Source organism: Aulostomus chinensis, chromosome 5, assembly GCF_037954235.1.
Source record: "Aulostomus chinensis isolate RoL2024-O1b breed Wild chromosome 5, RoL_Achi_v1.0, whole genome shotgun sequence".
Lineage (NCBI taxonomy): Eukaryota > Metazoa > Chordata > Actinopteri > Syngnathiformes > Aulostomidae > Aulostomus > Aulostomus chinensis.
In genome coordinates, this window is record NC_141324.1 from 10,703,126 (window position 1) to 10,717,413 (window position 14,288).

The window sequence follows — 14,288 nt, forward strand, 5'->3', positions numbered from 1 at the left end:
AAGGACTCCCATATTGTTTCATCACCTTCGAAATACACCTCATAATTAAAGCCTCCAGGTCTGATCCTTCCCCGCTGGGAGCTGGATTGACCGGAGCTTTATTTAACCTATCGTCATGCCCCTTAGCCTTAGGTTGGGTTCTTTCCTTCGGAGGTGGGCGATTTGGCCACCTGGGCTTGCTCGACTCTGTCAGAGGCGGGCGGGCCCCGCCTCCTTGGGTTGGCCGTCTACTCTGCTGGCGAGGTTGCCAGCGTCCTTGGGCCCTGGTAATCGCAGCTTGGCGACCCTGCGGTATCTCGCCACCTTCAAGGACCAGGTCATCATAGTGCGAGGCCTGGATCCCCAAAACGCGTAGAGTGTTTTCAAAGCTGGCGGGGTTTCGTGTTTCCCACGCCATCTGTGCATAATTTTTAGCTTGCACAGTGGTGAAGTTGCCTGTCCTGCTATGCATAGACACATCATATCGTTTGCTGTCATGCAGGTTAGGAAGAGGGACTTGAACCCCTGGTCTTCTTCTTCCAGCCCTGCTTGATAGCAGCCCTGGAAATAAGCAGCCCTCAGGCGGTGAAGAATGCCCATGGCGACTCCTCTCTTTTCTGCTTCATTGCGAAAGCATTGAGAGCGGCTGACGTCTGGTCTGAGTCCAGGCCGTACTCCCGCAATGCAGAGCACAACCTCGGATAGCATGCCTAGCAAGCATTTCAAAAAAGTCCCTCACCTGTCGAGTTGTGGTTCTCCACACAAGCCTGATCTCCTCATGGGCGAAGGCCCGGGGGACGCACCTCAAGCAGAAATCGACCTCCCGAAGGTAAGCATCGATGTCCGCTCCACGTGCATTGGGCTCGAAACGGTCAATGTCCTTGGTGAGGCTTTCAAGCTGATGGGTGTGCAGTCCGCTCATCGACTCTGCCCACGGATCAGCAAGATACAGGTCATTGTGAGGGTTGAAGGTGGGGAAGGTGTCCCCCCAAACTTATGTTGGGGTGGACTTGTACCATTCTCGGGGGCGTGATTTCTGGCCCAAGCCCCCTGTGCGTGGGTACCCCCCATAACCCAATGGTTCCGCCCCCCTTTCCGGAAGGGAGAGGGGGCGGCGGGAAGGGAAGGAATGCGATGCTCCGGAAGAGGCATCGAATGCGACCAAGCGGTTATACCCGGACGTCTGGTTGGCGGAGGCAAACCTGGGAGTGGGACGGTTGTCGGGCAGGATGTATTCCTCTGCCTCGCCGTCCTCACTGGGTTCTCTCGCCTGCACGTCTACTTCAGGACCAGAGGAATCTGGCCCGGCCTGGTTTCTTATGTCTGGGTCATTCGTCGCCTGCAGCTGTGAAACCTGCTCTTGCAGCTCTTTCACTCACAAGTGTCTCCTGTGGAGAGACTGTGCGAGTGATTCCGACTCTTCCAGTCGGGCTTTTGCTTCTGCCCGCAGTTCAGTGTTTTCTTGGTGCAGGTGATGAAGATCCTCCTCTAGGGCAAGTGTGTCCCTGGTGGCTGCCTCCATGCGGCCCTTAAATTCAAGCTCTTTTTGCTCGGATCTCTGACAGAGCAACAAGAGCATCTCGCCCATTCTTATGGCACGTGTTTAGCTTGGGTGACTCATTGAGTCCACTTACCAAGCGCTGTAGATTCACGTCGCAGTCGCTGATTCTGTAATCAGCTAGTGTTTGCTCATCGCTTTCGAAGAGTGCGATGAGCCGGGTGACCACTTTGCGTAGGTCACGGCCGAGGAGGGCAGTGGGCTTATCTGAGCTCCTCTCAGGCATATTGATGTTACTCTGAGTAAATTATCAAACTGCTTTGATAAGAAAAGGTGCACAGGCGGGCCTGTGGCTTACGAGTGGAAATCTTCCTAGGATGTCTTTTCCCTGATTCAAGCCTATACGCAGCGCTAATTAGGGATTGGTACCTAAGAGCGGTGGCTGTATAGGTTCTCTCACTGTGAAGCACTGGTGCAACTCTCAACACGCTGGATATGGTTTGGCAGATCGCAAAAGAAAAGCGGTGACAATTCTGTACACGAAAGCCAAATTAAAAAACCTGACTGAAATTGAGGAAAAAGAAAATGAATATGGAAAATTTTAAAAATTATTAAAATAAATTATTATGAAATTATGAAATTAATAATTTTGTCATGATTAGGCCATTAACTTATCTCCATCTGTAGAGACAAGTGCAGAAGGCTGAAATTCAAATAAAAATTATGAATTATGAAACTACTAACATCTTTGATTTGTGTACAAATGTGGTCAAATGTCTCGGAATAGCCTCACACGGTGTAAGGGAAATTCTCCTTGTAGATCGTTGAGAGTTGCTAATTCTCTGAAGAATTACTGACTCGGTGTGATGAATCAAGTCTCTTTAATACATGCAGCATGGAGAGAAGACTGCTGAGTGTTCTCTGCTGATCTGTACAATGTCTCAACCTTTATACCACTAATAACAAAGGGCAGATGGTTTCCCCATCACAGCAACGACTGTATCACCTGTTCATCAGCTGCTCCTCACCTCCCCCAATTCACCCTGTCTGCTACTGTTGTCATTTGTTCCTTGAGGTCAGGAGATGGTCACAGAAGCTCATGTGATTGACAAAATGCTTTCTGAGACTAATACTCCTAATCCACAGTATCTGCTAATTTAATTCCTACAACGGGGCACCAATTATGTTGTGCGCTGAAGGGCAAATTGGTCAAAAATAATGATAATCGATAATTATGGATTTAATTATTGATTATTCAATAAGTTACTAATTAATATTAAATATTAATTATTCGGGGCACCATTCTGATGAGTTCAGGGAAACTAAAATACGACCAAACTTGTAACAGTTATCAGTCTTGAGAGTTTATCTACTAAACAGTCAACATTCTGTAACATTAACTACCTAGGGACAGCTCTGATGTTGAAGGATGAGATCCGAGCACTGGCTATTGCTTAGACACGTGACCACAAGTTCTTACACAAAAGACACTACGACTTCTGTCTTATAATAGAAATATATTTATTAACACAGTGCATCAATCAATCAGCAACACGTTGGTATAACGGTTATCTAAACGAAAGACACAAGTGATAATATGTGTGTGTGTGTGTGTGTGTGTGTGTGTGTGTGTGTGTGTGTGTGTGTAAGCATGTGTGAGTGAGGGAGTGTGTGTGTGTGTGTGTGTATATGGAAGAGAGAGTGAGGAGGGGAGGGGGGGAGTCTGGGTGCCTAGCAACCAGTTAGCGTCGCAGCGGGGCTAACAGCTAGGCTAGTTAGCTGAGGCTAGCGCTAGCTAGTGAACAACAGTGGACCTAAAACTGAGCCTTGCGGAAGAATAGAAACCATCAGCATAAACGCATTGAGTCCTCAGACAAATAATTAGAGAACCAATCAACAGCAGATCCAGACAATCCAATATTACATAGCCTTTCTTTCAAAACCTTATGGTCTACAGTATCAAACGCTTTTGAGAAATCAATAAAAAGAGAAGCACAATGTTCTCTCCTATCTAGAGCTTTGATTATATCGTTGACTACCTTCATGGTGGCTGAGACTGTGCTGTGGGGTTTTCTAAAGCCGGATTGGTTACAGGATAAAATATGATTAAAATGGAGAAATTCCTTCAACTGGTTACTTACCAGTGATTCCAATATCTTGGCTGGTGCTGACAGGATAGACACTGGTCTATAATTGTTGAGGGTGGAGGGTTCACCACCTTTTAACAGGGGAAGAAGGTGGGCCTTTTTCCAGATCTTGGGGATTTCTCTGCAAGTCAAGATCAGATTAAAATTGTGAGTCAGGGGTTTAGCTATGAAATCAGCAGAGAGTTTTAAACAATAAGGATCCATTTGATCGGGCCCTGCCGTTTTATCAGGATTTAGATTTTTAAGTGCTTCATGCACATCATCAATTGAGAAAAGCTGGAACTTAAATTCCGTGGAGGACGGGGGCTCTGATTCAAGTGAAGCGTGCGTGACAGTCGATGCATCCCAGCTTTGTCCTACCCAGTAGGCACACCAGAGAGAATGCAGGGAGGGAGACTAGAAGAATTTTTAGGATTTAGAGATTTGATAGTCTGCCAAAATTTCCGTGGATTATTTAAATTTTCTGTTGTGAGGGCGAGATAATATCTAGATGTGGCCTTTTTTACTAAGGCAGTACATTTATTCCTTAGACATGTGAATCTGGCCCATAGAGCTTTAGAATTAATCTTCCTGGCTTTGGCCCAAGTTGTATTTCTTTCACGTATAAGATTTGACAACTCTTGAGAAAACCACAGATTGTCCCTACCCTTGACTCTATATTTCCTGTAGGGAGCGTGTTTATGATTGACAGGAACACTTCCTGAAAGACACTCCAAGCTAATTCAACGTCAGGTACTAGGGAGACCCTGCTCCAATCACTTAGATACAAGTGAAAATCCCTGGACGCAAAAGTGCTTTGTATCACGTTTAGTAATATAACAAGGTTTCGATTTAGGAATTTTTGTATCCCTGACAACCGCAATAACACAATGGTCGCTCACGTCATTTGCAAAAATGCCAGTCATGGTGTATTTTTGTGGCTTATTCGTTAAAAACAGATCAATTATTGTAGATTTCTGAGGACATTTTGGGTTTGGACGAGTAGGGGAGTTTAACAATTGTGTCAAGTTCATTGATTTTCTATATGATTTGACTTCGTCTGAGGCTGGAGATAACCAATCCCAGTTAAGGTCACCAACGAAGACCAAGTCATTGTCAGCTACTTTGGAGAGAACATCTGATATTGAACAGTGTTTCCTTTACAGCAGAGGGAGGCCTGTAGCACCCAACAACTGTGATATTGCATCCTTTAGACAGTTCTATTTGTAAAGCAATCATTTCTAGCTGTTTTGGTATTGACTGTGTTACTCGTACTTTTGTGGGATATTTCGATTTAATGTAGGCAGCAATGCCACCACCACGTTTAGGACAATCAATACGACTTTGCTTGTAACCATCGATTGAAATATCAGTATCACATACAGATTTGTTCAACCAAGTCTCAGAAATTATAATTACATCAGCATCAGTTGTCTGTGCCCAAATTCTAACAAAATCTATTTTGGGCAAAAGACTACGGACATTGAAGTGAATAACACCAAAGCCAGATGTCGCATTGAAATCAGAAGGTGTCTGAATTAGTCAGGACCAGGGTTCGGTAGAACATGACCAGATAACAACAGCATCAACACCTTCAAGCTATGTAGTTTAGCCATTTTAGGAGAGATACATTTTGAATTAACGTCAGAGCGTAGCATGGAGTAGAGCAGGTAGTCCGTGGACGTAATGAAATATGAATTTAGTGCACACTGACATATTACGATAACAGATAGTTGCGCTGTGGGAAAAGTCACAAGTCGATTTGGAGCTTGCATGACGCCACGCAAGACGCCAGTTTGTGGACCAGGGACGACCGATGGGGAGTGCGCCTCCTCAGACACACTCATGCAGCGACAGCCTGTCAACCCACAGTTCCACAAACTCAGTAATAAGCAGCGCAACAGGGAACCGCATTTTCCACGTTCCACAGTCCAGCGACGTGTCCAGGAAAACGAAAAGTTAATGTGGTGTGTGTGTGTGTGGCGAGAGAGAGCAGAGGCAAAGGGGAGAGGGGTGTAGCGGCTATGGGCAGGCAGCAAACGGGGGAGCGAAGACGGGGGAAGGAGGGTACCTGGTCCAAACACCAGCAAGCAGGGAGACTAGCAGGCAGGTCAAGACGGACGAGGTGAGACGCCGGGCAGCAGGTGAGCATGGCACTGGAAGCAGGAAGCAGGCAGAGATCAGCAGAAGAATCCCGTAATTTGATCAATTGATGAACTTAATCAAACAAGGTCAAAGATGCAAGGATAAGGAGGAGCAGTTTTAAGAGTTTAAAAGACCACGAGGCACGTAAAAAACTTCAAAGACAAATAATTCTCACAGATACAAACAGCACAGAGAAAGAGGCTGCCATCTTGGAAGGGGCGTGTGCAGTGGAGCGGTGCTGCTGAGGCTGAGTGAGGCTTGAGTGAGGGACTGAGCAGGAGCAAACAGGTTCAAGCAGGTTCAGGCAAACTCCACTCAGTCTACCAAGACAGACAGACAACCATTGGCTCTCCCAGCCACGCCTACGGTCAATTTAGAGTCTGGATTAACCTGGTCCCCTCTTGATGTCTTTGGACTGTGGAGGAAGGTGGAGTACCAGAGAGAACCCAGCAGCAACAGGGAGAACATGGAGACTCACACAGAAAGACCCCGTGCTGCAGCCGGGGCTCCACCCACAACCTTCTTGCTGGGGGGCCACAGTGAGGACCACTGCACCATTGTGCCGCCCATCTGCTCGTATGTTTTCCGATGTCGAAAAACATTTTGCTGCACTTGAAGTGCAGGAACCAATGGCTAGTGACTGTGTGTGGTGTGTTCAGCAGAGGGCGCTCCAGGGCCTCCACTGTGCTTATTTTACTGTTTTATTTTGGTCTCTATTTAAAAGGTAATGTATGAAAACGTGAAATATTTTTCGTAAAGTCCTTTGTTCAAGAAATCAGCCTCCTACCTTCACAGTCATATCAGATCAAAACTGGACATCGTAACAGTCGATCTCAGTCCGGCACAAACATTCACTGTAGCAGTCATCGGTCGGTAATCTGCGATTTTTCTGCTCTAAAGCCTCGTCAGGCTCAAGAATCATGTATTGGTAAGAAATGGTCAAGTGCACAACGGCTGTAAGATATTCAGCCAAAGAGTCGGTTCCATTTTACACTGTATACCAGACCCCAGGCTTGACCCTAAGCCTAACCAGAACCTGACCCTAACCTTGACCCTCACCTTGACCCTAAACCTAATCTGAGCCTGACCCTAACCTTGACCGTAAAACCAAATCTTGACCTTCAAACGGCCCTTTGAAGATGTGAGGACTGTCTAAAATGTCCTCACTCCGTTGGTTAAATACTTATCCTAGTCCTCACTATGCAGCAAGTACAAGAACACACACACACTCACACATCATTTCCTGACTGGTTTGGCAGGTGGAAACTTTCATCTCTGAAACATTTGGCAGGGAGCCTGAGACTTGGTTGACATCACCTGGTATAGGTGCCTGCCTTTGATTGCTCTTATGGGTTGTGGCAGGATTTGGCTCAATATTCCAGCACTGCTGTTTTCATACCTTGGCACTTTGAGGATTCTCCAATTCTTGGACATCAAGATCATGGTTGTGAACCCTCCCAGCACAGGACCGATTCGCCCTCTGGCTGTTCATCCTTTCACGTGCGGCCAGCCTCCCCAACCACACCTTCCCACAGGGCCGCAGCCAGATAAAGACGTATGGCTGCAATGATCTTATCCTCCGGGATACTTCTCCTCACAGACTCCCGTCATCCCAGCCAGAACACAACTAGTCAATCTGTCTGTCCGTCTGGCCCTGCTGGATGCATGGCAGACCAGGGCGCCAGGACCCCCCCCCCCCCCAACCCCCTGCACCAACCCATGCTTGCTGATGATTGGGCAACTTCCACCGCTGCTGCTTGTGTGTAGGTGTCGGACCCCGAGTTAGTGGAGTACTGCCAGAGGGACAGATGGGTGGAGGTAGAGCGCTGCCAGAGGAGTGTAATTATCACCCTCTCACTTCCAAAACAAACATATTGCAATCAAATCACATATTGCAATCATAACTGCATTGTTTTGTGTGTGTGTGTGTTTGTGTGTATGTGTGCGCGCGCATGCCTGCCATCATGCATGCAAAGTTGTGTGTGTGTTTTGGTAAAGGCATCATAACAAGTACTTGAGGATGTGTCGTGTACCAGGAGGAGTCAGAGAACAAGACCTGTAGAAAATGTGGGTCTGGATCAATGAGGGTCTTACTTCTATGTTCCTGTGAGAAACACATGGGGTTCACCTACAGGATACAACATAGACGATAGCGTAGTATCGTTGTGGTTGCTACCTGACAACCACATAGACGACAGCGTAGTAACGTCGTGGTTGCTACCTGACAACCACATAGACGACAGTGTAGTAACATCGTGGTTGCTACCTGACAACCACATAGACTATAGCGTAGTAACGTCGTGGTTGCTACCTGACCACAACATAGACGATAGCGTAGTAACGTCGTGGTTGCTTCCTGACAACCACATAGACGATAGCGTAGTAACGTCGTGGTTGCTACCTGACAACCACATAGACTATAGCGTAGTAACGTCGTGGTTGCTACCTGACAACAACATAGACATGTAGCATTGTAGCATCGCGGTTGCTACCTAACAACAACATGACATGTAGCATTGTAGCATTGTGGTTGCTACCTGACAACAACATAGACAAGTAACTTTCTCTCCCTCTCCCACCATGACGAGGGTCGTGATGGCAGAGTGGTGCCGTTGTGGACTCGGTAGCAGCACTTGGTGGTGTCTGTTCCTTGTTTAGGCCGCTGAACATTGAATAAAGAAATAGACTTGGAGATGACAGGAGGAGAGGAGGACACTAGCTGCCTCCTTACCACCAGGGGGAGCACAGTCTGGACTGGACAAGTGGAGAATGGCTGTTGTGTGCCTAAATTTCTGCATTAGGTGATAATTCCTGTTTCACTGGGGCTACAGCAGAGCACACACACGTGCACACATACACACACACACACATACATTTGTTTATGGACAACTATATAATTTTAATTTTTATGATTGTTTGATATCAATAAAAAAACAAATCCTTGGTCTTGCACATCCCCCAGCACTGGTTCCACCCACTGGACCAAACCTGCTCTTCATCCTTTTTTCTCTCCCTCAATCTCTCTCTCATCCCTTTCCCTCAGTCTCCTGTGTTTCTCTCTTTTCCTTTGTCCTTGTCCGTCATCCTAATATTCTCTCCCCCTTCCTCCGACCCTGACCCACTTAGCTGGCTGCTTGTTATTCAAACCTTTGCTTCCCCCCCACACACACACTTGCACACACACACTCACACATTCATGTACACAGACGCACAAATGAAGAGCTACAGCAGAGATGAGAGACAGAAGCATGAAGCAGGCGAGAAGTAGAGCGGGTGATCGAGTAACCTTGTTAGTTCCTTCTCTTTTACACACACACACTCACACACTGAAGAATCGCTCACTGTGAGAAGTGGCAATATCCTTACACAGTATTTTGTATACTAGCAGTACCTGAAGACACAACTGAATGTTGTTACAAAAATCATGGCTGTAGGCAACCAGCGAATCCTCCGAATCCTCCTAATAAACCCGCTTGCTCAGCGATTGTTCTGTTGTTCATAGAGCTGCTTGCGTGAATCTCATTGTTTAAAAGCCCTTAATTCTTAAATAAAAAGGCAAGTTCATTTAGAAATATTATTCTTATAGAATATGATTATAGAATATAATACATACATAAGATTAACAAACTGTTGGTTCACCCAACCAGAGTTCAGATGAAGGAGTTCATCAAAGCCAGCAAACCCCCCTCGGAGACCCACAAGCTCATGGCTGGACCGACATACCAGACCTGCTCTGGCTAGCACCTTCTAGAAAAACTGCCTGTATTAATAGGGTAGTACCTCGACTACATTAGAGGTAAAGTTTGTAGTAAAGGTACTTCTGCGTCCAACTGTAGTAAAGAGTCTAAAGTCCAAAGACATCAAGAGGGGACCAGGTTAATCCAGACTCTAAATTGACGGTAGGCGTGGCTGGGAGAGCCAATGGTTGTCTGTCTCTATGTGTTGGTCCTGACATGGACTGGTGACCTGTCCAGGGGGAAGACTGCTGGGATAGGCTCCACCCCCACCACCCTGAACAGGAGAAGAGGGAGAAGATGGATGGATGAATAGATGGATGGAAGGATGGAGGGATGAATGGAGGGATGGATGGATGGATGGATGATGGATCCCTCCATTATAAATTCATCTTGTAAACTCCTGGAGAAGCTGAGTGACATTCCCTAACAGTGAATGGGGATACTGATGATGTTCCTGTATGTTTTATGGCATGCGGGTCTCTAGACGGCCCCCCATTGCTGCTGCACCTGCAGGAATACCCCCCCCCCCGAATGGTACTTTAGGTACTTTTACACACATTTCAGTTAGGATTACAGCTGTAGTGATACACAATAGTCATCTCACGATACGATATATATATATGACGATAGTCGTCACACGATACGATATACAGTATATATCACGATCGTCGTCTCACGATACGATATATATATGACGATAGTCATCTCCCGATACGATATATATCACGATAGTCGTCTCACGATACGATATGTATATCACGATAGTCGTCTCAAGATACGATATATATCAAGATAGTCATCTGACGATACAATATATATATCACAATAGTCGTCTCACGATACAATATATATCACGATAGTCGTCTCACGATACGATATATATCACGATAGTCGTCTTACGCTACGATATATATCACGATAGTCGTCTCACGATACGACATATATATCACGATATTCGTCTCACGATACGATATATATATCACGATAGTCGTCTCACGATACGATTCACTACACTTACATGCTTTTCTGGAAGGTTTTCAAGGACTAAGTGATTTTGGTGACATCTTGTGTGTTCCGTTGACTTGGATTGAATGAACTGAACTGAAAGCATCAAGTACACAACATGAGGCTCTGACTGGCAGCTCACAAATGCTGGACAAAATGAATCAAAGATGTGGTGAGAAAATTAGTGTCATTTTTTAAAACTGAGTGCAAATTGTAGCTTTCAAGCTTTAGAAAAGTGAACATTGAGAGTTAAAGTGCAGCCAGTGGCCTTCTTAGGCAGCGTTTTAGCTTGATACTGAACATAGGAGGGAGCTGCTAGCCAGTCCAGCCACCAGCTTCACCAAAAATAAACCATGGCAGCCGATAATTCAATTGGCAGGTTGACAGCAGCATCCATCGCGTTCACCAGGCGCCTAAAGCCGGTGTTTGCCACCACCCAATAAGCTTTCAAATCCTGACTGATGAAGCAGAAATGGACTCCGTCATTTTCTACGACCTCGGTGAAGACGATGGGAACTTGTGGCAACAACCGCCGTCACTGTCCAGCGTGGTTTGTGTGGGGTCACGCCTCAGCTTTGTGGGCTCGGTCTCAGTTAGCATTTCCTTGTCCGGGTGGTGACGTTTTAGGAGGGCTCGCAGGTTGGTGGTACTTCCAGGGTACTTAACGTTTGTGTGACTCAGCTCACAAACCGCCACACTTTTGTCTAAATCGTAACTGTCCTTTTTGTCCTAGAACCAAAATGCTCCCACACATCTGCGTTTAAGCCTGCAGGCGCTGGCTTTATACTCGCCGCCATTCTCCTGAATGTCTCAGCTCTCACCGGATGAGAAAGGCGTAGTCGTCTGGGTAACTAGAAATGCTCTATGGCGACACCAGTGACTGGCAGATAGAACTGCTCTTCCTGCAAAGTGCTGGACACGAGGGATTGGAATGGGGGTCAATGTGTTGATACTCATGGCTGAAAAATCGATACTCTGAGGAAACTATCGATAAATGTCACAGGATCAATAAAACTGCTCAGTCCGAATTAGGACTTTGATGAATCTCAATGAGATTAGTGAGTGTTATTGCATTAAATCTGCACGAGTTCATTAGAAAAGAAAGCCATCTATGTGTGTGTGAGTGTATATGTGTGTTTTGGCTTTGTGTTTAGTGAACCTGGTTTGCATAATAGCCAGCAGCTGGTCAATTGGAAGGACACTTACACCTCTGTGTGTGTGTGTGTGTGTGTGTGTGTGTGTGTGTGTGTGTGTGTGTGTTTGTGTGTGTGTGTGTGCGTGTGTGTGTGTGTACATGAGACTACCGTATTTTCCGCACTATAAGGCGCACCCTCAATGAATGGCCTATTTTAAAAGTGTTTTCATATATAGGGCGCACCGCATTATAAGGCGCATAGAATCTAAACGACTGTAGTGGCTGGGGTTGTGTTATGCATCCACTAGATGGAGCTGCGTTAAAGGGAACGTCAGATAAGTCAGTCGGTCAAACTTTATTCGTAGAATACAAACCAACGTTCTGACAACTCCGTTCACTCCCAAAACAAGATAGTGCATTCACAAACGGGGAGGGGAACTTTTCCCTGATTCAGTAAATACGTAAAAGAAACAGTCAGTAAATCAAACGCTAGTGCAATCACAATATAGTAACTCTCGAAATAGTGCAAATAACAATATCTAAATAACTCAACGTTGTCCAAACATGAATGTCCATATTCACAATATCTCCCAAGCCTCGTTCAGTTGTAAACACGTGAAAGAAACACGTAAAGCTCACTCTTTCAGTTCATTCCTCATCCACGAATCCATCGAATTCTTCCTCTTCAGTGTCCGAGTTGAACAGTTGGGCGAGTACGGCATCCAACGTGCCTGGTTCCGTCTCGTCAAAGTCGTCATTTTCCGAGTCAGTGTTGCTGTTGTTGTCTGGCAGTTCAGTGACGATACCGTTTTTACCGCCGTTACTTCGGCGACGCCCCCTGACTACGGTAGCCATAATGAACCAATATTGATCCACACATAAACCGCATTGGATTATAAGGCGCACTGTCGGTTTTTGAGAAAATTCAAGGTTTTTGGGTGCGCCTTATAGTGCGGAAAATACGGTAATTCAGTGGCTCCAACTGCTGAAGCAGTCTTCCATGTTTGTGTTTGATCCCAATCATGAAGCATCGATGAGGTCATGGCGGTTGTCCTGACCTCGGTTTAACACCTCCTACAGCTGGTACAGTTTCTGATACCAGTACGTGTCTGAATCGACACCGTCAAAGACCAGTTGAAATATTCATCACTTTTTATTTGACTGATCGTGGAAAGATTATGAGTTAAGTTAGTTAAACAAGGTAGAAATATAAATTGCATCCCTCAGCTGTAACTTAAAGTTTTCATGCTCATCTTGGTTCAGAGGAGAAACAAAGGTTGGGAATGCAGAAGCACCAGGACACGCGAGGCCACAGGGTTAGCGTGGGACTCCACCAGATGAATAACGCCTGTCACATGTTGCATCAGCAGGTCCCACTTGTCTGTAAATGGAGGGCGTGATAGTTTGATTATGTCTCTGTCCGTTGTAGCAGAACATAGTTCTAAATATGAGCAGTGTGCACTCCTGATGCAGCAGATGGTGGTTTACACCTTGACTCCATCAGAGTCAGAGGGACATCCATCATCAGCCCAAGTATCAGGGGAGGAAGAGTTTCGTCATCCTCATCGTCACCATGGTCATCACCATCATCATCATCACACCAGTTCATGCTAGATTATTTCTCAGTTCCCTGATGTTCGTCCAAGTCAGTATTTGAAACACATACAGTACACACACACACACACACACACACACACACACACACACACACACACACACACACACACACACACACTCATGTGTGTGCCCGCCATGTGCTCAGTGCTATTTTTCAGGAGTTGTCACATGGTGTGGGATCAGCAGCAGTCCCACGCTCAGTAGATGGCTGGATGACTCTACACTTCTCCTCCTAATGAACACACCACCATGGGCGCGGCGCCATAGGCACGGCACCATGGGTGCGGCGTTATAGGCGTGGTGCTATAGGCATGGCGCTATAGGCATGGCGCCATAGGTACACTGCTGGCAGACGCTATGGAGCTCAGGTACAGAAGGAGGCTCCGACAAAGACCTCCAGATCACCAATATTTGACAGCTTGTGTCGATGAACATGCTTCTCCTGGATGTGGATTCCTGATTATCTGGACATTAATCGTCTCAATAATTATGGTTCCAGGTGATAGTGATCTGCATTTTGATGGTTGACTTTTCCATTACTCTTTGTTCTGTCCAGCTGGAGGGAGACGCCATGTGCCTGAGCATGCAAGAGGCGAGCCTCGAGTTTGTTTCATACAATCAGGTGAGTATTCATCTGTGTGTGTGTGTGTGTGTGCGTGTGTTATTTAAATTTTTTAAATACTGGCTTGGACGCTGATTGCATTAAAATCCCACTCATCTGTGATTGTGCTGTTTTGTTGTTTGTGTCACTGAAGGGGTCACGCGACTCTTTTCGCCCCTGATCTGATTATTTTTGATGGCATCAGATTTGTATCTGTGAGCTTTGTTAAGCTTCTCCAGGACTCGATGCTCTGCCTGTGAGTGTCAGCCAGGTCCTGGTGGAAGGCCCCACTGGTGAACACTGGTCACAGAGTTCTCTGCTAACTGGGAACAGTCAGGGTCCCGGTGCAGCCCTGGTTGTATTTGAGAGAAGAATGAACAGCTATCAGTTATCGCCATTATTGCAGCCTGAGTGCCGTATGGTGAGTTATTCCTACCAAAGCTGA

At 46.1% G+C, this 14,288-nt stretch overlaps 1 protein-coding gene across 6 annotated transcripts in view; it reads left to right on the forward strand.

Moving 5' to 3' along the window:
- Positions 1–14,288, forward strand: part of tox (thymocyte selection-associated high mobility group box) — a 38,046-nt gene that overhangs the window by 6,605 nt on the left and 17,153 nt on the right. For all 6 annotated transcript variants that reach the window (XR_015116079.1, XR_015116080.1, XM_086204846.1 and 3 more), the window contains exon 2: positions 13,799–13,864. Coding sequence is in view for 4 of the 6 variants with exons in the window: in XM_086204846.1 (XP_086060972.1) it covers positions 13,799–13,864 (66 nt within the window). In the remaining 2 variants the exon portion in view is untranslated. The remainder of the gene's footprint in view (positions 1–13,798; positions 13,865–14,288) is intronic.